The sequence below is a fragment of the Salmo salar genome, chromosome 18 (genome assembly GCF_965601325.2).
Source record: "Salmo salar chromosome 18, fSalSal1, whole genome shotgun sequence".
Taxonomy (NCBI): domain Eukaryota; kingdom Metazoa; phylum Chordata; class Actinopteri; order Salmoniformes; family Salmonidae; genus Salmo; species Salmo salar.
Window position 1 is genome coordinate 46,124,088 of NC_138308.1, and position 24,001 is coordinate 46,148,088.

A 24,001-nucleotide genomic window follows, 5' to 3' on the forward strand; every position below is an offset into this window, starting at 1 on the left:
GTCATGGAGTGACTGAGCACGGAGCAGCAGCAGAGTCATGGAGTGACTGACCACGGAGCAGCAGCAGGGTCAAGGAGTGACTGAGCACGGAGCAGCAGCAGGTGAAAGGAGTGACTGACCACTGAGCAGCAGGTGAAATGAGTGACTGAGCACGGAGCAGCAGGTGAAAGGAGATAGGCTAAGTGGATAACATAGTTTTTGCAAAAGGAAGTCGGGTTCCAGAATTGCAGCCATTCCGAAACAAGAATAAAGTCTCTAGAAACCAGTAACTTTCAAGCCACACAGTAGAACAGAGCATAGCAATGGAATGAATAGAACTAATATTCCCATTCCAAGTCAACGTTCCGTGATGGGTGGAGCGGTGGCCATATTGATTGTACTGCCAAATGGCAGTGATCTGAGGAGCTTCTCCCCATTCTAGTTCTTCTCCTCAGCTTCTGTTTGGCTGGAGGGACCTGTACTGTGGGTCCAGTCAGTGATCTGGTAACATGGATACACTTACAGTGTAGCTTGTTTCGTGCCAATATTCCACTCCTTATGCTCTGTATCATATGCTAAACATGTTGGGGATATGACACAGGGTACAATAAGTGGAATGTTAGCACAGACTGGTACCCAGGCTAGAGAAAAGTTAGCACAAACAGACTGGTACCAAGGCTAGAGGAACGTTAGCACAAACAGACTGGTACCCAGGCTAGAGGAACGTTAGCACAAACAGACTGGTACCAAGGCTAGAGGAACGTTAGCACTAACAGACTGGTACCAAGGCTAGAGGAACGTTAGCACTAACAGACTGGTACCCAGACTAGTGTCAGTAGTCTATACTCCGGCTCCAGACAGTTTACCTGCTACTCCAAAGGGTCTCCTCAGCCCAGAGGTCAGCTTCTTGGTGTTGTTGTCACGTAGCTCCATCCGTCCAACTCTAACAATCTGACACACAAAGCTGATCTTCTCTCTCTTTAAATCCTCACTCCCAAGGTCCTGGAGAACAATGACAACAACAAATAGACTCAGCGGTGGAATTGGAGGAGAAAAACCACCCAAGTCTACCTGTAAACGTCTTGTATTCCTACACAACTTCAGTTACAGCGGGAAACAAATCATTTATAAAAATAGAAATAGAAAATAGAAAGGCAACATTGCAACAATTGTGTAATGATGCTGTTTAATCAGCTTGTTGACAAGCCACACCTGTCAGATGGATGGATTAACATGTCAAAGGAGAAGAGCTCACTAACAGGGATGTAAAAGGTTTTTGTGCGTACGGAACATTTCTGGAATCTTTTATTTCAGCTCATGAAACATGGGACTAACACTTTACATGTTGTGTTTATATTTCTGTTCAGTGTGGATAGAAGTGTTTCTTAATTGTGGTCCTGGGGACATAAATGGCTGCACATTTTAGTTCCTGCCCTAGTACTACACACCTGACTGAAAGCTTGATGAAAAAGATGAGTTGAACATTTGAACGGGGATGTGTCGTGCCAGGGAACAACAAACAAACCCCTCGTTGGGTCCCCAGGACCAGGACCAGGAAACGCTGAGAAAGAGTAAAGCTATTGTATATTACCATGGAGCTACGCTTTCCAACTGTTCCTTTACACTACACCCTACACAGTGAATGAGTCAGTAGTACCATGGTAACAGTGCTGTCCAACTGTTCCTTTACACTACACCCTACACAGTGAATGAGTCAGTAGTACCATGGTAACAGTACTGTCCAACTGTCCCTTTACACTACACCCAACACAGTGAATGAGTCAGTATTACCATGGTAACAGCCCAACACAGGAAGCTGCTGAGGGGAGGACGGATCATAATAATGTCTGGAACGGAGTAAATGGAATTGTTTAAAGCACATAGAAACCACGTGTTTGATACCATTCCATCCAGACATCACTATGAGCCTGTCCTCCCCAATTAAGATGCCACCAGCCCCCTGTGCTGCCAAAGTGCACATTCAAAATGTGACTTATTGTACACAAATCCAGTTACAGAGTCAATGTATCATTACGATGAGGCCAATAAAGACATCATCCGCTATCCAATCTGGTTTTAGTTTCTCATCAGGCTGATCTGTTTATTAGGCTGCAGCAGTAACACCACCATCAGGCTGATCTGTTTATTAGGCTGCAGCAGTAACACCACCAGGCTGATCTGTTTATTAGGCTGCAGCAGTAACACCACCACCAGGCTGATCTGTTTATTAGGCTGCAGCAGTAACACCACCATCAGGCTGATCTGTTTATTAGGCTGCAGCAGTAACACCACCAGGCTGATCTGTTTATTAGGCTGCAGCAGTAACACCACCAGGCTGATCTGTTTATTAGGCTGCAGCAGTAACACCACCACCAGGCTGATCTGTTTATTAGGCTGCAGCAGTAACACCACCACCAGGCTGATCTGTTTATTAGGCTGCAGCAGTAACACCACCAGGCTGATCTGTTTATTAGGCTGCAGCAGTAACACCACCATCAGGCTGATCTGTTTATTAGGCTGCAGCAGTAACACCACCAGGCTGATCTGTTTATTAGGCTGCAGCAGTAACACCACCACCAGGCTGATCTGTTTATTAGGCTGCAGCAGTAACACCACCACCAGGCTGATCTGTTTATTAGGCTGCAGCAGTAACACCACCACCAGGCTGATCTGTTTATTAGGCTGCAGCAGTAACACCACCATCAGGCTGATCTGTTTATTAGGCTGCAGCAGTAACACCACCACCAGGCTGATCTGTTTATTAGGCTGCAGCAGTAACACCACCACCAGGCTGATCTGTTTATTAGGCTGCAGCAGTAACACCACCACCAGGCTGATCTGTTTATTAGGCTGCAGCAGTAACACCACCACCAGGCTGATCTGTTTATTAGGCTGCAGCAGTAACACCACCACCAGGCTGATCTGTTTATTAGGCTGCAGCAGTAACACCACCACCAGGCTGATCTGTTTATTAGGCTGCAGCAGTAACACCACCACCAGGCTGATCTGTTTATTAGGCTGCAGCAGTACACCACCACCAGGCTGATCTGTTTATTAGGCTGCAGCAGTAACACCACCAGGCTGATCTGTTTATTAGGCTGCAGCAGTAACACCACCAGGCTGATCTGTTTATTAGGCTGCAGCAGTAACACCACCAGGCTGATCTGTTTATTAGGCTGCAGCAGGAACAACAATGACAGCGAGCCAGGCTGATCTGTTTACTAGGCTGCAGCAGGAACAACGACAGCAAGCCAGGCTGATCTGTTTACTAGGCTGCAGCAGTAACACCACCAGGCTGATCTGTTTATTAGGCTGCAGCAGTAACACCACCAGGCTGATCTGTTTATTAGGCTGCAGCAGTAACACCACCAGGCTGATCTGTTTATTAGGCTGCAGCAGTAACACCACCACCAGGCTGATCTGTTTATTAGGCTGCAGCAGTAACACCACCATCAGGCTGATCTGTTTATTAGGCTGCAGCAGTAACACCACCAGGCTGATCTGTTTATTAGGCTGCAGCAGTAACACCACCAGGCTGATCTGTTTATTAGGCTGCAGCAGTAACACCACCACCAGGCTGATCTGTTTATTAGGCTGCAGCAGTAACACCACCACCAGGCTGATCTGTTTATTAGGCTGCAGCAGTAACACCACCAGGCTGATCTGTTTATTAGGCTGCAGCAGTAACACCACCATCAGGCTGATCTGTTTATTAGGCTGCAGCAGTAACACCACCAGGCTGATCTGTTTATTAGGCTGCAGCAGTAACACCACCACCAGGCTGATCTGTTTATTAGGCTGCAGCAGTAACACCACCACCAGGCTGATCTGTTTATTAGGCTGCAGCAGTAACACCACCACCAGGCTGATCTGTTTATTAGGCTGCAGCAGTAACACCACCATCAGGCTGATCTGTTTATTAGGCTGCAGCAGTAACACCACCACCAGGCTGATCTGTTTATTAGGCTGCAGCAGTAACACCACCACCAGGCTGATCTGTTTATTAGGCTGCAGCAGTAACACCACCACCAGGCTGATCTGTTTATTAGGCTGCAGCAGTAACACCACCACCAGGCTGATCTGTTTATTAGGCTGCAGCAGTAACACCACCACCAGGCTGATCTGTTTATTAGGCTGCAGCAGTAACACCACCACCAGGCTGATCTGTTTATTAGGCTGCAGCAGTAACACCACCACCAGGCTGATCTGTTTATTAGGCTGCAGCAGTAACACCACCAGGCTGATCTGTTTATTAGGCTGCAGCAGTAACACCACCAGGCTGATCTGTTTATTAGGCTGCAGCAGTAACACCACCAGGCTTATCTGTTTATTAGGCTGCAGCAGTAACACCACCAGGCTGATCTGTTTATTAGGCTGCAGCAGGAACAACAATGACAGCGAGCCAGGCTGATCTGTTTACTAGGCTGCAGCAGGAACAACGACAGCAAGCCAGGCTGATCTGTTTACTAGGCTGCAGCAGTAACACCACCACCAGGCTGATCTGTTTATTAGGCTGCAGCAGTAACACCACCACCAGGCTGATCTGTTTATTAGGCTGCAGCAGTAACACCACCACCAGGCTGATCTGTTTATTAGGCTGCAGCAGTAACACCACCACCAGGCTGATCTGTTTATTAGGCTGCAGCAGTAACACCACCAGGCTGATCTGTTTATTAGGCTGCAGCAGTAACACCACCAGGCTGATCTGTTTATTAGGCTGCAGCAGTAACACCACCAGGCTGATCTGTTTATTAGGCTGCAGCAGTAACACCACCAGGCTGATCTGTTTATTAGGCTGCAGCAGTAACACCACCAGGCTGATCTGTTTATTAGGCTGCAGCAGGAACAACAACGACAGCGAGCCAGGCTGATCTGTTTACTAGGCTGCAGCAGGAACAACGACAGCAAGCCAGGCTGATCTGTTTACTAGGCTGCAGCAGGAACAACAACGACAGCGAGCCAGGCTGATCTGTTTACTAGGCTGCAGCAGGAACAACAACGACAGCGAGCCAGGCTGATCTGTTTACTAGGCTGCAGCAGGAACAACAACGACAGCGAGCCAGGCTGATCTGTTTACTAGGCTGCAGCAGGAACAACAACGACAGCGAGCCAGGCTGATCTGTTTACTAGGCTGCAGCAGGAACAACAACGACAGCGAGCCAGGCTGATCTGTTTACTAGGCTGCAGCAGGAACAACAACGACAGCGAGCCAGGCTGATCTGTTTACTAGGCTGCAGCAGGAACAACAACGACAGCGAGCCAGGCTGATCTGTTTACTAGGCTGCAGCAGGAACAACAACGACAGCGAGCCAGGCTGATCTGTTTACTAGGCTGCAGCAGGAACAACAACGACAGCGAGCCAGGCTGATCTGTTTACTAGGCTGCAGCAAGAACAACAACGACAGCGAGCCAGGCTGATCTGTTTACTAGGCTGCAGCAGGAACAACAACGACAGCGAGCCAGGCAGGGCTGAGAGAACAATTGTTCAGAACCTTTTCAAGGAGGATAAACTTCTGTTAAGGCAGCAGTTTTCGCCCCCAAATTGCTTTAACTCCTTATTTAATTGTGTCCATGGTTCCTGTCCTGCTGTGATCCATGCTGTGCCGCCAGTGTAGCGAGCGGAGCAGCGAGTAGCGGGCGCCAACTTGCTCGTCGTACGTAGGCGCTTGGTAACCCGGCTGCCCTTGGCCAGCCATTAGTAGAGAGGTGACATTTGTCAAACAAGCCGGTTCGCTCTGGGTCATTCTCTTTCTTTCAAAGCCGGGGAGCTTCACAAACACCGCCCCCTCAAACAGGGGGGTACACACACACACACACACACTCCAACATCCCTCATGACAGGGCTGGGTAAACACACACACACTCCGACACCCCTCATGACAGGTCTGGGTAAACAAGCATGCAGCAGCAGCCAACACTCTACATATACTTACGGTGAAGACTGATCTCAGGTTATGGAGCTGGTCTATGTCTTTGACCAGGCCTTGACTGGACCATCGCACCAGGTAATTCTCACTGGAAGGGGAAGAACCAACATGAACCTTTTAACTTTACAATCTGGCATCACAAATCAACTCTCTAGTCTCTTGACGAACAAATGACAATCAACTGACTAATGTTGTACACAGGTGAGACGTTTCATAAACACTATTTGTTGCTGTAAATCCTGGAACAATAGCAAATCCCCAGGCAGGCTAGCAGCTGGGTCTGTTCTGTCACGTTCCTGGCTCTGGACTCAGACCTAGGACAATACTATTCCCATGATTCAGAGGTTTTCCAGAAATCCTGATGAGAGCATTCCCGGAATAGTGAGGAAATAAGCAGGGGGGGAATCCTCCAACTGGGATTTCAGGAAAACCTGGGAAATTTGAGAAAGTGTCCAGAACTCTTGCGACCCTTGGCTTACCTGATAAACTTTAACCCTCAGAGGGTCATAGAGGAACATACCTGATGACCTTTAACCTTAAAAGGAATAAACCACTCAAAACTACTAACTCCTATAATTTACAGTGTTAAATAAAAAAAATATTTTTTGGTGAGCAAATGTTTCAATTTGTCGTTATAATAAGGTTGGTAGTAACTTGTGAAAATCGTTGCGGAAATCTGTTGAAGCTCAAGTCGACTACAAAACCCACAATGCAACGCTCTCCGTATGGGCTCTATGTACTGTACATGATGACCTTTAACCCTATGATGTCATAGAGGTTACATACCTGATGAACTTTGACTCAACAGGGTCGTAGAGCGACATGAGGACCTCTGCATCTTCTCCGATCTTACACACCACGTTCTTCAGGGTGACGAATAGAGCGAAGGACGGGGTCTGGGCGAACTTGGCCTGCCTGCTCAGATCTACATTCTGTTTCTGAGACTGTCCCAGGGAGAGGAGGAGGAGGAAACAGAGATGTTGTATTTAATACAGGAGTCCAGTAGTCTTCACTAGCCTGACTGTCATATCATCTGGGCCACGGGTCTATGAAGGTTAAAGAAGGTTGAGAATCACAAACACAAAAGAGACATTTGAAGGTGACTCTTAGCTAGTTTTCAGCACTGAGGATGGACACAATGACTGGACTGTTATTCCCCATCAGTCAGACCCATCTTAGTTAGACTGGACTGTTATTCCCCATCAGTCAGACCCATCTTCATTAGACTGGACTGTTATTCCCCATCAGTCAAACCAATCTTCATTTGACTGGACTGTTATTCCCCATCAGTCAAACCCATCTTCATTAGACTGGACTGTTATTCCCCATCAGGCAGACCCATCTTCATTAGACTGGATTGTTATTCCCCATCAGTCAGACCCATCTTCATTAGACTGGACTGTTATTCCCCATCAGTCAAACCAATCTTCATTAGAATGGACTGTTATTCCCCATCAGGCAGACCCATCTTCATTAGACTGGACTGTTATTCCCCATCAGTCAGACCCATCTTCATTAGACTGGACTGTTATTCCCCATTAGTCAGACCCATCTTCATTAGACTGGACAGTGACTGGACTACTACTCCTTCAAGACTGTTGGAAAAGCATTCCAGGTGAAGCTGGTTGAGAGAATGCCAAGAGTGTGCAAAGCTGTCATCAAGACAAAGGGTGGCTACTTTGAAGAATCTCAAATATAAAATATATTTTGATTTGTTTAACACTTTTTTGGTTACTACATGATTCAATATGTGTTATTTCATAGTTTGTCTTCACTATTATTCTACAATGTAGAAAATAGTAAAAAATAAAGAAAAACCTTGAATGACTGGTAGTGTATGTGATAATGACTGGTAGTGTACGCGATAATGACTGGTAGTGTATGTGATAATGACCGGTAGTGTATGCGATAATGAACGGTAGTGTATGCGATAATGACTGGTAGTGTATGCGATAATGACTGGTAGTGTATGTGATAATGACTGGTAGTGTACGCGATAATGACTGGTAGTGTATGTGATAATGACCGGTAGTGTATGCGATAATGAACGGTAGTGTATGCGATAATGACTGGTAGTGTATGCGATAATGACCGGTAGTGTATGCGATAATGACCGGTAGTGTATGCGATAATGACCGGTAGTGTATGTGATAATGACCGGTAGTGTATGCGATAATGACCGGTAGTGTATGCGATAATGACCGGTAGTGTATGCGATAATGACCGGTAGTGTATGCGATAATGACCGGTAGTGTATGCGATAATGACCGGCAGTGTATGTGATAATGACTGGCAGTGTATGTGATAATGACCGGTAGTGTATGTGATAATGACCGGTAGTGTATGTGATAATGACCGGTAGTGTATGTGATAATGACCGGTAGTGTATGTGATAATGACTGGTAGTGTATGTGATAATGACTGGCAGTGTATGTGATAATGACTGGCAGTGTATGTGATAATGACCGGTAGTGTATGTGATAATGACCGGCAGTGTATGTGATAATGACCGGCAGTGTATGTGATAATGACCGGCAGTGTATGTGATAATGACTGGCAGTGTATGTGATAATGACTGGTAGTGTATGTGATAATGACTGGTAGTGTATAGGATAATGACTGGTAGTGTAGGGGCATCTGAAAGAACACATTAACATTCATGGTGATGACCTGAGAACATGTAATATTGCTCCATGTTGACGCAAAGACAGAGATGGAAAGGTCACACAAGATGACTCCTCATAGCTGAAGGGCACTTAACCAATTTAGAGTCACTTCATAGGCTGAGCCCCAAATGGCACCATAATCCATATAGGGCCCTGGTCAAAAGTAGTGCTTTATATAGGGAATAGGGTGCAATTTAGGATGCAGCTCCAGGGAGGAGGAGGAGAGAATGGCAGGGGAGAGGATGTGACAGAGAGAGTAGAAGAGAGATAGCAGGGAGAGAGAGAGTAGAAGAGAGGAGGTGGCGGGGAGAGAGAGAGAGGAGGTGGCGGGGAGAGAGAGAGAGGAGGTGGCGGGGAGAGAGAGAGAGAGGAGGTGGCGGGGAGAGAGAGAGAGAGGAGGTGGCGGGGAGAGAGAGAGAGGAGGTGGCGGGGAGAGAGAGAGAGGAGGTGGCGGGGAGAGAGAGAGAGAGGAGGTGGCGGGGAGAGAGAGAGAGAGGAGGTGGCGGGGAGAGAGAGAGAGGAGGTGGCGGGGAGAGAGAGAGAGGAGGTGGCGGGGAGAGAGAGAGGAGGTGGCGGGGAGAGAGAGAGGAGGTGGCAGGGAGAGAGAGAGGAGGTGGCAGGGAGAGAGAGAGGAGGTGGCAGGGAGAGAGAGAGGAGGTGGCAGGGAGAGAGAGAGGAGAGGGCTGGGAAAGAGAGGAGGTGGCTGGGAGAAAGAGGAGAAGAGAGGAGGTGGCAGGGAGAGTGATGAGGTGGCAGGGAGAGAGAGAGAGGAGGGTCGGGAGAGAGAGAGGAGAGGAGGTGGCTGGGAGAGAGAGGAGGTGGCAGGGAGAGAGAGAGGAGGTGGCAGGGAGAGAGAGAGAAGAGGGTCGGGAGAGAGACTAGGAGAGGAGGTGGCAGGGAGAGAAATGGCAGATGTTCATGACGTGTCACATACAGGAGGTGAGAGGGAGAAGGCCTGAATAGAACACAGCAGTACATCATCTCACACAGAGAATCTCATTCCACATCGCTATCTCTCACTGGGGAGACCATGTGGCAAAATGGGATGTTTTATTTGTTATTTTCTGTAACATATCGTTGATGTGATGTTCTGCTTGCTCGTTGGGAGCGAGGCCAGGTTACTGTAAAATCGCTGCTGATGTAAATAGGGGTTTATAAATGAATATGATTCATTGATTAATGAAGTGAATAAAGTGATTGATGTCTGACTCTCTGAAGTTGACCTTTTCCTCTTGGATCCTGTCCTCTATCTGTTTGGAGGCAGCTTCATGGGCTCTGAAGAGAGAGACGGTGCTGGTAGAGTCGGGGTCCAAGATGTTGCCATCTTTATCTCTCACCACAAGGTCTAGATCCAGGTACCTGATATACAAGGAGAGAGAGAGGGAGGAGAGAGGGAGGACAGAGAGAGAGGGAGGAGAGAGGGAGGAGAGAGGGAGGAGAGAGAGGGAGGAGAGGGAGGAGAGGGAGGGGAGAGGGAGGAGAGGGAGGAGAGAGAGGAGAGAGAGGGAGGGGAGAGAGGGAGGAGAGAGAGAGGGAGGAGAGGGAGGGAGGAGAGAGAGAGGGAGGAGAGGGAGGGAGGAGAGGGAGGGAGGAGAGGGAGGAGAGAGGGAGGAGAGGGAGGGAGGAGAGGGAGGGAGGAGAGGGAGGAGAGAGGAGAGAGAGGGAGGAGAGGGAGGAGAGAGAGAGAGAGAGGAGAGAGAGAGGGAGGAGGGAGGAGAGGGAGGGAGGAGAGAGAGGGAGGGAGGAGAGGGAGGAGAGAGAGAGAGAGGGAGGAGAGAGAGAGGGAGGGAGGAGAGAGGGAGGAGAGGGAGGAGAGAGAGGGAGAGAGGAGAGAGGAGAGAGAGGAGAGGGAGGAGAGAGAGAGACAGAGAAAAGAGGGAGGAGAGAGAGGGAGGAGAGAGAGGGAGGAGAGAGAGGGAGGAGAAAGATATTTCCCTCAGATTACTCAGACCCACAAAGCATTCGAAAACAAACCCAATTTTGATAAACTCCCATATCTACTGGGTGAAATACCACATTGCACCATCACAGCAGCAAGATGTGTGACCTGTTGCCACAAGAAAAGGTCAACCAGTGAAGAACAAACACCATTGTAAATACAACCCATATTTATGTTTATTTATTTTCCCTTTTGTACCTTAACCATTTGCACATCGTTACAACACTGTATATATACATAATATGACATTTGGAGTGGGAGAGAGGAGAGACAGAAGGAGAAGGGGAGAGAAGGAGAAAGGACAGGCAGAGAGAGAGAGAGGAGAGGCAGAGAGAGAGAGAGAAAGAGAGAGAGAGAGAGAGGGAGAGAGAGGGAGAGAGAGAGAGGGAGAGAGAGGGAGAGAAGGAGAAAGGCGAGGCAGAGAGAGAGAGAGAGAGAGAGTAGAAAGGCGAGGCAGAGAGAGAGAGAGTAGAAAGGCGAGGCGAGAGAGAGAGAGAGAGAGAGAGAGAGAGAGAGAGAGAGAGGAGAAAAGCGAGGCAAAGAGAGAGAGGGGAGAGGCAGAAAGGAGAGGCAGAGAACGGAGAGGCAGAGAGAGAGAGAAAGGAGAGGCAGAGAGAGAGAGGCAGAGAGAGAGAGAGAAATGAGAGGCAGAAAGAGAGGGAGAAGGAGAAAGGAGAGAGGGCGAGAGAGAGCAGACAGCCAACATCACATTGCTTTTGCTACTGCCTGGGCCTTTTGCCTTCTCATAAAAAACACCCTTCACACAGAGAGAAAAGAAGGTTGGCAGAGTAGGAGGAAAGAGGGAGGGAGAGAAAGAATCAGAGAGATCGAGCAGAGAAAAACGGAGAGAGTCAGATGGGGAGAGTCAGACGGAGAGAGAGAGAGAAAAGAGAGAAGAGGTAGTCTACACAGCAGTGAAGTGAACAGGGCTCATCTGAAGGACAGATCCGACAGACTCTCCTCTCATCTGGTCAGACTCAGAGGAGCGGGGAGCTGAGGAGCGGGGGAGACGGCGTGTATGAGCCAAACCCCCGGGCAGAGACAACGGGGGAGACTGAGGAGCAGGGAGGTGGTTTATATGAGCCAAACCCCCGGGCAGAGACAGACAGAAAAATAAGAGAGGAACTTTCAATTTCTGAACAGGGAGTGTGAGATGCTGGGCTTCCTCCCGCTCTTCTTTTCCTCTCTTCCTCCATCTCTAGAGCTCTGTTTTCAGCTCCACCTCTTCCTCCATCTCTAGAGCTCTGTTTTCAGCTCCACCTCTTCCTCCATCTCTAGAGCTCTGTTTTCAGCTCCACCTCTTCCTCCATCTCTAGAGCTCTGTTTTTCAGCTCCACCTCCATCTCTAGAGCTCTGTTTTTCAGCTCCTCCTCCATCTCTAGAGCTCTGTTTTCAGCTCCACCTCTTCCTCCATCTCTAGAGCTCTGTTTTCAGCTCCACCTCTTCCTCCATCTCTAGAGCTCTGTTTTTCAGCTCCACCTCCATCTCTAGAGCTCTGTTTTTCAGCTCCTCCTCCATCTCTAGAGCTCTGTTTTTCAGGTCCACCTCCTCCATTTCTAGAGCTCTGTTCCCAGCTCCACCTCTTCCATCTCCAGAGCTCTGTTTTTCAGCTCCATCTCTAGAGCTCTGTTTTTCAGCTCTTCCTCCTCCATCTCTAGAGCTCTGTTTTTCAGCTCCACCATCTCTAGAGCTTTGTATTTCAGCTCCTCTTCCATCTCTAGAGCTCTGTTTTTCAGCTCCTCCTCCATCTCTAGAGCTCTGCTTTTCAGCTCCTCTTCCATCTCAAGAGCTCTGTTTTTCAACGCCTCCTCCTCCATCTCTAGAGCTCTGTTTCCAGCTCAACCTCCATCTCTAGAGCTTTTCAGCTGCCACAGAATCCCACTCAGGGGTGAACGGTGCTGGGAGCTAATCTATGTATTCCACTTTGCTCCCCTGCCAAAGACATTTCTCCACCTCGCAGTGTTGGAACTGTCATCACACCAGGGAAGCCCAGCTCACCCCGTCCATTTCCAGCTCATTTTCTGGACCACAAAAGACCACTGAAGGCCCGGCAATAGGCACCATAGTGTGTGATGGACTACAGCAGTAACTAAACCCCTATGATTTAGGCTTAACTTACCTGCTAAAATAGGGCTTAAAGGCCCAGCGCAGTCAAAAATGTGATTTTCCTGTATTTTATATATATATATTTCCACACTATGGAGGATGGAATAATGCTGGGAAAATTAAAATAATGCCCTTTTATTGTAAGAGCTGTTTGGACAGATCGCCTGACATGTCAGCCTGTTGTGGTGGGATGGAGGTTTGGCCTGCCTGGTGACATCACTAACTAGTTAATAGACCAATAAGAAAGATCGTTCCAAACCTCTCTGCCAATAACAGCTAGTTTTCCCCTCCCCACTCAGACCGCTACCAGACAGTCCTAGTAAAATCACTGCTTTAGAAATTGCTCTTTGATAAGGTACTTAATTGAGAGAGACAGAGAGAGACACAGAGACAGACGACAGCAGTTCCTTACTTGTTCCCGTAGTCGATCTTAGAGGTGACTCTCTGTTTAAGCTCAGTCAGCTCGTCTTGTGGGAGCGTCCCTGACAGGATCTGAGATCGCCACTCGATCAGGTCATAGATCATGTCCCTGACGGAGTTAAACATCTCACGCCTGTCCCCCTGTAACACCAGCACACACACAACCACACACACCTCATGAACAATCTGTCCCAACACTCAATGACAGAGACGATAAGGAAGTCACTTTCGTTTAGTGTTTACCATCCAACATTCTACAAGGCACATCTGAGTGATGTGGTTGCAGGTTCATGGGGACAATGAGACAAACCCACACACTGTTCATGGGGACAAGAGACAAACCCACACACTGCCCATGGGGACAATGAGACAAACCCACACACTGCTCATGGGGACAAGAGACAAACCCACACACTGCTCATGGGGACAATGAGACAAACCCACACACTGCTCATGGGGACAAGAGACAAACCCACACACTGCTCATGGGGACAAGAGACAAACCCACACACTGCTCATGGGGACAAGAGACAAACCCACACACTGCTCATGGGGACAAGAGACAAACCCACACACTGCTCATGGGGACAATGAGACAAACCCACACACTGCTCATGGGGACAAGAGACAAACCCACACACTGCTCATGGGGACAAGAGACAAACCCACACACTGCTCATGGGGACAATGAGACAAACCCACACACTGCTCATGGGGACAAGAGACAAACCCACACACTGCTCATGGGGACAATGGGGTAACTTCAGAAAAGAGAGATTAGGCATGTAGATTAGGCGTATAGATACGGCGTGTAGATACGGCGTGTAGATACGTGACTCACTCTACTCACCACGTAGAGGTCTCTCCATATGGAAGCCCACTCCCGCAGAGTGGTGGTGACCTCCTGGACCAGAGGCAGCTCGTTGGGAATCACCGTCTCCTTGTGCCTGAAAATACAGACAGATAGTCAGTGGGTGGATTACACATGACAAAGGCTGTCGCCCGAAACACATCCGTTTTCTCTGACCCTCTGCTGCTTGATAAAACACATTGAAACATAAAGCATCACCGTGTGGGATGGTTTTTAATGTGATCCAGTAGAGGCCTTCTGAACGCAGCAACTACAATAATGTGTTACTCTTAACTGTTGAGTATATTCCTCATTCTAATTACACATGACAACAGCCAGGGATGGGTTACACATGATAACAGCAGCCAGGGATGGGTTACACATGATAACAGCAGCCAGGGATGGGTTACACATGACAACAGCAGCCAGGGATGGGTTACACATGACAACAGCAGCCAGGGATGGGTTACACATGATAACAGCCAGGGATGGGTTACACATGATAACAGCAGCCAGGGATGGGTTACACATGACAACAGCCAGGGATGGGTTACACATGACAACAGCAGCCAGGGATGGGTTACACATGATAACAGCAGCCAGGGATGGGTTACACATGACAACAGCAGCCAGGGATGGGTTACACATGATAACAGCCAGGGATGGGTTACACATGACAACAAACAGGGATGGGTTACACATGAAAACAAACAGGGATGGGTTACACATGACAACAAACAGGGATGGATTACACATGATAACAAACAGGGATGGGTTACACATGACAACAGCCAGGGATGAGTTACACCTGACAACAAACAGGGATGGGTTACACATGACAACAAACAGGGATGGGTTACACATGACAACAAACAGGGATGGGTTACACATGACAACAAACAGGGATGGGTTACACATGATAACAGCCAGGGATGGGTTACACATGATAACAGCCAGGGATGATTTACACATGACAACAAACAGGGATGGGTTACACATGATAACAGCCAGGGATGGGTTACACATGACAACAAACAGGGATGGGTTACACATGACAACAGCCAGGGATGAGTTACACATGACAACAAACAGGGATGGGTTACACATGACAACAAACAGGGATGGGTTACACATGACAACAGCAGCCAGGGATGGGTTACACATGATAACAGCCAGGGATGGGTTACACACGACAACAAACAGGGATGGGTTACACATGATAACAGCCAGGGATGGGTTACACATGACAACAAACAGGGATGGGTTACACATGATAACAGCCAGGGATGGGTTACACATGACAACAAACAGGGATGGGTTACACATGATAACAGCCAGGGATGAGTTACACATGACAACAAACAGGGATGGGTTACACATGACAACAAACAGGGATGGGTTACACATGACAACAGCAGCCAGGGATGGGTTACACATGATAACAGCCAGGGATGGGTTACACACGACAACAAACAGGGATGGGTTACACATGATAACAGCCAGGGATGGGTTACACATGACAACAAACAGGGATGGGTTACACATGATAACAGCCAGGGATGAGTTACACATGACAACAAACAGGGATGGGTTACACATGATAACAGCCAGGGATGAGTTACACATGACAACAAACAGGGATGGGTTAGACATGATAACAACAGGCAGGGATGGGTTACACATGACCACAGCCAGGGATGGGTTACACATGACAACAGCCAGGGATGAGTTACACATGATGACAACAGCCAGGGATGGGTTACACATGATAACAACAGCCAGGGATGGGTTACACATGATAACAACAGCCAGGGATGGGTTACACATGACCACAGCCAGGGATGGGTTACACATGATAACAACAGCCAGGGATGGGTTACACATGACAACAACCAGGGATGGGTTACACATGACAACAGCCAGGGATGGGTTACACATGATAACAACAGCCAGGGATGGGTTACACATGATAACAGCAGCCAGGGATGGGTTACACATGACAACAGCAGCCAGGGATGGGTTACACATGATAACAGCCAGGGATGGGTTACACATGATAACAGCAGCCAGGGATGGGTTACACATGACCACAGCCAGGGATGGGTTACACATGACAACAGCCAGGGATGAGTTACACATGATGACAACAGCCAGGGATGGGTTACACATGATAACAACAGCCAGGGATGGGTTACACATGATGACAACAGCCAGGGATGGGTTACACATGATGACAACAGCCAGGGATGGGTTACACATGATGACAACAGCCAGGGATGGGTTACACATGACCACAGCCAGGGATGAGTTACACATGATGACAACAGCCAGGGATGAGTTACACATGATGACAACAGCCAGGGATGGGTTACACATGATAACAACAGCCAGGGATGGGTTACACATGATAACAACAGCCAGGGATGGGTTACACATGATAACAACAGCCAGGGATGGGTTACACATGATAACAACAGCCAGGGATGGGTTACACATGATAACAACAGCCAGGGATGGGTTACACATGATAACAACAGCCAGGGATGGGTTATACATGATAACAACAGCCAGGGATGGGTTACACATGATAACAACAGACAGGGATGGGTTACACATGATAACAACAGACAGGGATGGGTTACACATGATAACAGCCAGGGATGGGTTACACATGATAACAGCCAGGGATGGGTTACACATGACAACAGCCAGTGATGGGTAACACATGATGACAACAGCCAGGGATGGGTTACACATGATAACAGCAGCCAGGGATGGGTTACACATGACCACAGCCAGGGATGGGTTACACATGACAACAGCCAGGGATGAGTTACACATGATGACAACAGCCAGGGATGGGTTACACATGATAACAACAGCCAGGGATGGGTTACACATGATAACAACAGCCAGGGATGGGTTACACATGACCACAGCCAGGGATGGGTTACACATGATAACAACAGCCAGGGATGGGTTACACATGACAACAACCAGGGATGGGTTACACATGACAACAGCCAGGGATGGGTTACACATGATAACAGCAGCCAGGGATGGGTTACACATGATAACAGCAGCCAGGGATGGGTTACACATGATAACAGCAGCCAGGGATGGGTTACACATGATAACAGCAGCCAGGGATGGGTTACACATGATAACAGCAGCCAGTGATGGGTAACACATGATGACAACAGCCAGTGATGGGTAACATGATGACAACAGCCAGGGATGGGTTACACATGACCACAGCCAGGGATGGGTTACACATGATAACAACAGCCAGGGATGGGTTACACATGACAACAGCCAGGGATGGGTAAAACATGATGACAACAGCCAGGGATGGGTTACACATTATGACAACAGACAGGGATGGGTTACACATGACAACAGCCAGGGATGGGTTACACATGATAACAACAGCCAGGGATGGGTTACACATGACAACAGCCAGGGATGGGTAACACATGATGACAACAGCCAGGGATGGGTTACACATGATGACAACAGACAGGGATGGGTTACACATGACAACAGCCAGGGATGGGTTACACATGATAACAACAGCCAGGGATGGGTTACACATGATGACAACAGCCAGGGATGGGTTACACATGATAACAACAGCCAGGGATGGGTTACACATGATAACAACAGCCAGGGATGGGTTACACATGACAACAGCCAGGGATGGGTAACACATGATGACAACAGCCAGGGATGGGTTACACATGATGACAACAGACAGGGATGGGTTACACATGACAACAGCCAGGGATGGGTTACACATGATAACAACAGCCAGGGATGGGTTACACATGATAACAACAGCCAGGGATGGGTTACACATGACAACAGCAGCCAGGGAGAAATAGGAAAGCATGACTTAAATAACGGTACTGGCCCTCTAGAAGCTGTAACCTATATGTTATACAGAGTACTCTACTGTCCCTCTAGAAGCTGTAACCTATATGTTATACAGAGTACTCTACTGTCCCTCTAGAAGCTGTAACCTATATGTTATACAGAGTACTCTACTGTCCCTCTAGAAGCTGTAACCTATATGTCATACAGAGTACTGTCCCTCTAGAAGCTGTAACCTATATGTTATACAGAGTACTCTACTGTCCCTCTAGAAGCTGTAACCTATATGTTATACAGAGTACTCTACTGTCCCTCTAGAAGCTGTAACCTATATGTTATACAGAGTACTCTACTGTCCCTCTAGAAGCTGTAACCTATATGTTATACAGAGTACTCTACTGTCCCTCTAGAAGCTGTAACCTATATGTTATACAGAGTACTGTCCCTCTAGAAGCTGTAACCTATATGTTATACAGAGTACTCTACTGTCCCTCTAGAAGCTGTAACCTATATGTCATACAGAGTACTCTACTGTCCCTCTAGAAGCTGTAACCTATATGTTATACAGAGTACTCTACTGTCCCTCTAGAAGCTGTAACCTATATGTCATACAGAGTACTCTACTGTCCCTCTAGAAGCTGTAACCTATATGTTATACAGAGTACTGTCCCTCTAGAAGCTGTAACCTATATGTTATACAGAGTACTGTCCCTCTAGAAGCTGTAACCTATATGTTATACAGAGTACTGTCCCTCTAGAAGCTGTAACCTATATGTTATACAGAGTACTGTCCCTCTAGAAGCTTTAACCTATATGTTATACAGAGTACTCTACTGTCCCTCTAGAACAGTGGTTCTTAACCTGGGTTCGATCGAACCCCAGGGGTTCGGTGAGTCAGTCTCAGGGGTTCGGCGGAGGTGAAGACACACACCCGACTCATATGATTCGTGATGACACGCCCCGCTTGGCCATCATTGGCTGCAGGTGATCACGCAACATCGCTTGGCCTATCTGTGCTGCAGGGAATTTGGCGCGCTCAGTAGTCGAATTGTGACTGTCGTGATAGTACGTCGTGTGATTTCTTTCTTAATATTTTAATCCCTTCATACTAACTATGTCGAGCAAAAAAAGAAAGTGGTCAGACGAATATGTACAATATGGATTCACATGTATAACGGAACGTGATGAGAGTCAGCGTCCTAACTGCATGATTTGCAATGCCAAGTTGAGCAATTCTAGTCTAGCACCGGCAAAACTAAGAGAACACTTCCTTAAGCTGCATGGAGATGGACAATACAAGAACACAACGCTCGCTGAATTCAAGGTGAAGAGAGCCAGATTCGATGAAAAGGCTACTCTGCCTGTTCTCGGCTTTGTACCCATCAACAAACCGATCCTCACAGCATCGTACGAAGTTGCTTACCTGATCGCAAAGCAGGGCAAACCACACACCATTGGTGAAACACTCATAAAACCAGCTGTGTTGAAGATGGCGAATATCATGCTGGGAAAAGCGGCTGAAGTTAAGTTATCCCAAATTCCTCTTTCAAATGACACCATTAGCAACAGAATAGAGGACATGAGCAAAGACATCTTGGCTGAAGTAGTTGCAGATCTGATTTCAAGCCCGGCAAAATTCAGCCTTCAACTCGACGAGAGCACAGACGTTTCCAATCTAAGCCAGCTTGCTGTATTTGTACGCTATGTGAAAGACGACGTGATAAAGGAAGATTTTTTATTTTGTAAGCCTCTTACGACAACAACTAAGGCAGCCGATGTGAAGAAACTTGTGGATGACTTCTTCAAAGACAACAATCTTTCGTGGGATATGGTTTCTGCAGTTTGTTCGGACGGAGCTCCAGTCATGCTGGGAAGAAAGTCTGGTTTTGGTGCGCGAGTGAAAGCCGATGCACCACACATCATTGTTACGCATTGTATTCTGCACAGGCATGCGTTGGCAACAAAAACCTTGCCTCCAAAACTGGCAGAAGTATTAAAAATTGTAGTGGAATGCGTGAAATAGTCCTCTGAGGCACCGCATCTTCAGTGAGCTGTGTAAAGAAATGGGCTCTGAATTCGAGGTACTTCTGTACCATTCTAACGTTCGGTGGTTATCCCGGGGACAGGTGCTGAATCGTGTTTTTGCCGTGCGTGTGGAATTAGCCCTGTTTTTGCAAGAGCACCAACATCGTCATGCAGATTGCTTAAAAAATTCTGAGTTCATTCTCATTTTAGCGTACATGGCTGATATCTTCGCAGCTCTCAATCATCTCAATCAACAGATGCAGGGCGGTGGAGTCAACATCATCGAAGCGGAAGAAAACCTGAAGGCTTTTCAAAAAAAGCTACCGTTATGGAAATGACGAACAGAGAACGATAACTTCGCAAACTTTCCCCTGCTGGACGACTGTGTAAGTAAGATCGAAGATGTATCTGGAATCGGAGACATTTCTGTACCCGCGGAACTGAAGCAAGCAATTGCTACGCACTTAGATGAGCTTGCAAAGTCTCTCGACGGATACTTCCCTACAAGAGAGTCATATCCAGCATGGGTGAGACAGCCGTTCACGTTTAGTGTTGAGACAACAGATGTCAATGATGAATACCTCGATGAAATCATTGAAATTCAGCAGAGCCAGGTTCAACAGCAACTCTTCAGAACAACAACGCTCTCAACGTTTTGGTGTCAACAAATGGTAACGTACCCTGTTATTGCTAAGAAAGCTCTGGAGATTTTCATACCGTTTGTTACAACATATCTTTGCGAGCAATTCTTTTCGAGGATGCTGGACATAAAAACGAAGAAAAGGAACAGACTTTGTTGCGAAAATGACATGAGAGTGGCACTTGCCAAGGTGAAGCCGCGCATTTCTGAACTGGTCTCTGAAAGGCAACAGCAGAAGTCACACTGATTTGCAGTAAATATTCATTATTATGTTTTTGTGTGAAAATCATGTTTTAATGGTTTTGTTCTTTGAACACTGATGTTGATGCACGGTTCATTTTGTGCACCAGTAAAATATATACCTATGTTTTGAATTTTATTTTTCCAATTAACCTGTTGGGGATAGGGGGCAGTATTTGCACGGCTGGATAAAAAAACGTACCCGATTTAATCTGGTTACTACTCCTGCCCAGTAACTAGAATATGCATATAATTATTGGCTTTGGATAGAAAACACCCTAAAGTTTCTAAAACTGTTTGAATGGTGTCTGTGAGTATAACAGAACTCCTATGGCAGGCCAAAACCTGAGAAGATTTCAAGCAGGAAGTGGCCTGTCTGAGAAGTAGTGTTTCATCTTGGCTCTTTTTATTGAAGACTCAGGAACTGTGCAATAACGTGACACTTCCTACATCGTCCATAGGGTCTCAGAGCCCGGGAAAACGTTGAACGATATCGAGGCAGGCTCTGGCTGAAACACTTTATCGCTTTTGGCAAGTGGCCACTCAGAGTACTATGGGCTTATGCGCGTGCCCGCTTCGACCGAATGGTTTCTTTTCCTTTGTCTGTTTATCTAAACGCAGATTCCCGGTCGGAATATTATCGCTTTTTTATGAGAAAAATTGCATAAAAATTGATTTTAAACAGCGGTTGACATGCTTCGAAGTACGGTAATGGAATATTTAGAATTCTTTTGTCACGAATTGCGCCATGCTCGTCACCCTTATTTAGCCTTTAGGATAGTGTCTAGAACGCACGAACAAAACGCCGCTGTTTGGATATAACGATGGATTATTTTGGACCAAACCAACATTTGTTATTGAAGTAGAAATCCTGGGAGTGCATTCTGACGAAGACAACAAAGGTAAGAATATTTTTCTTATAGTAAATCTGACTTTGATGAGTGCTAAACCTGCTGGGTGTCTAAATAGCTAGCCCTGTGATGCCGGGCTATCTACTGAGAATATTGCAAAATGTGCTTTCACCGAAAAGCTATTTTAAAATCGGACATATCGAGTGCATAGAGGAGTTCTGTATCTATAATTCTTAAAATAATTGTTATGCTTTTTGTGAACGTTTATCGTGAGTAATTTAGTAAATTCACCGGCAGTGTTCGGTGGGAATGCTAGTCACATGCTAGTCACATGCTAATGTAAAAAGCTGGTTTTTGATATAAATATGAACTTGATTGAACAAAACATGCATGTATTGTATAACATAATGTCCTAGGGTTGTCATCTGATGAAGATCATCAAAGGTTAGTGCTACATTTAGCTGTGGTTTGGGTTTATGTGACATTATATGCTAGCTTGAAAAATGGGTGTCTGATTATTTCTGGCTCGGTACTCTGCTGACATAATCTAATGTTTTGCTTTTGTTGTAAAGCCTTTTTGAAATCGGACAGTGTGGTTAGATTAACGAGAGTCTTATCTTTAAAATGGTGTAAAATAGTCATATTTTTTAAAAATTGAAGTAATAGCATATCTAAGGATTTGAATAACGCGCCACAGGATTCAACTGGCTGTTGAGTAGGTGGCCCAGAGAGGTTAAGAAGGGTTCTGTGAATGCGCATATGAAACTGGTGGGAGTCAGTACCTCCAACAAGGTTAAGAACCACTGCTCTAGAAGCTGTAACCTATATGTTATACAGAGTACTCTACTGTCCCTCTAGAAGCTGTAACCTATATGTTATACAGAGTACTCTACTGTCCCTCTAGAAGCTGTAACCTATATGTTATACAGAGTACTCTACTGTCCCTCTAGAAGCTGTAACCTATATGTTATACAGAGTACTCTACTGTCCCTCTAGAAGCTGTAACCTGTGTTATACAGAGTACTGTCCCTCTAGAAGCTGTAACCTATATGTTATACAGAGTACTCTACTGTCCCTCTAGAAGCTGTAACCTATATGTTATACAGAGTACTCTACTGTCCCTCTAGAAGCTGTAACCTATATGTCATACAGAGTACTCTACTGTCCCTCTAGAAGCTGTAACCTATATGTCATACAGAGTACTCTACTGTCCCTCTAGAAGCTGTAACCTATATGTCATACAGAGTACTGTCCCTCTAGAAGCTGTAACCTATGTGTTATACAGAGTACTCTACTGTCCCTCTAGAAGCTGTAACCTATATGTTATACAGAGTAATCTCTTTTCTGCAGACATGTCGCTCAATCTTTAACGTTGTTTGAAAGCGATATGAGACGAGTCAGAGTTTTCCCTTCGCAGTGCGAATCTTTTTTTTTTTTAAATCAATATTTCACATTACAGAGAGCTCAGTGTAAAACATCTATTGATCCTTGAGTTTACTGGCATAAAAGCTGGATTCCGACTGGTTTTAATTGGAATTCTAATTAGTCTCACACTGTGTACTGACAACTACGGCCTTTTAAAACAAAATGTGACGTTTATTTCTGACAAAAATATCCTCGTCAAAACTACTTTGAAACTACTTCCTTCAGTTGATTACGTCACAGCTTAAAAGGTTTTTCCAGATGTAGGTTGTTCTTATGAAAATGAAATACTAATGGGTCGTGATCTGATTGCTGATTTGTGCTGTGATGCCTTCAAAGACCTTCAAAGGAGCCGTGCAAACCAGTGAGGAAGGGTCACGTATCACTACAACCAAATACTCCACAACCTAGCAATTACTCATATTCCAGTATCCTGGTCCCAGATCTGATCTCACTAGGCTGGAACCAGATCTGTTTCTGTCCTCTTGAATTGACATGGTATGACAATGGGAGTAGCTCAGTGTTTCCCAAACTCGGTCCTGGGGCCCCTAAGGGGGGCACGTTTATTTTTTTGCCCTAGCACTACACAGCTGATTCATTTAATCAACACTTAATGATGAGTTTGTTATTTGAATCAGCTGTGTAGTACTAGGGCAATAAACTAGACGTGTCCCCCCTTAGGGTCCCCAGGACCGAGATTGGGAAACACTGGAGTAGGCAAAAGAACAAACAGATCTGGGACCAGGGCTAGCGAGATCAGATCTGGGACCAGGCTAGGTGAGATCAGATCTGGGACCAGGGATAGGTGAGATCAGATCTGGGACCAGGCTAGGTGAGATCAGATCTGGGACCAGGGCTAGGTGAGATCAGATCTGGGACCAGGGCTAGGTGAGATCAGATCTGGGACCAGGGCTAGGTGAGATCAGATCTGGGACCAGGGCCAGGTGAGATCAGATCTGGGACCAGGGCTAGGTGAGATCAGATCTGGGACCAGGGCTAGGTGAGATCAGATCTGGGACCAGGGCTAGGTGAGATCAGATCTGGGACCAGGGCTAGGTGAGAT

The 24,001-nt window shown here is 46.7% G+C and overlaps 1 protein-coding gene across 2 annotated transcripts in view; it reads right to left on the reverse strand.

Moving 5' to 3' along the window:
- The window catches only part of LOC106613940 (dedicator of cytokinesis protein 1), a 733,517-nt gene that overhangs the window by 662,823 nt on the left and 46,693 nt on the right, over positions 1–24,001 (reverse strand). For both annotated transcript variants that reach the window (XM_045701156.2, XM_045701155.2), the window contains exons 5-10: positions 13,888–13,984; positions 13,030–13,178; positions 9,796–9,931; positions 6,693–6,850; positions 5,913–5,994; positions 846–981 (exon numbers count right to left, since the gene is read on the reverse strand). In XM_045701156.2, the coding sequence (XP_045557112.1) occupies positions 846–981; positions 5,913–5,994; positions 6,693–6,850; positions 9,796–9,931; positions 13,030–13,178; positions 13,888–13,984 (758 nt within the window). The remainder of the gene's footprint in view (positions 1–845; positions 982–5,912; positions 5,995–6,692; positions 6,851–9,795; positions 9,932–13,029; positions 13,179–13,887; positions 13,985–24,001) is intronic.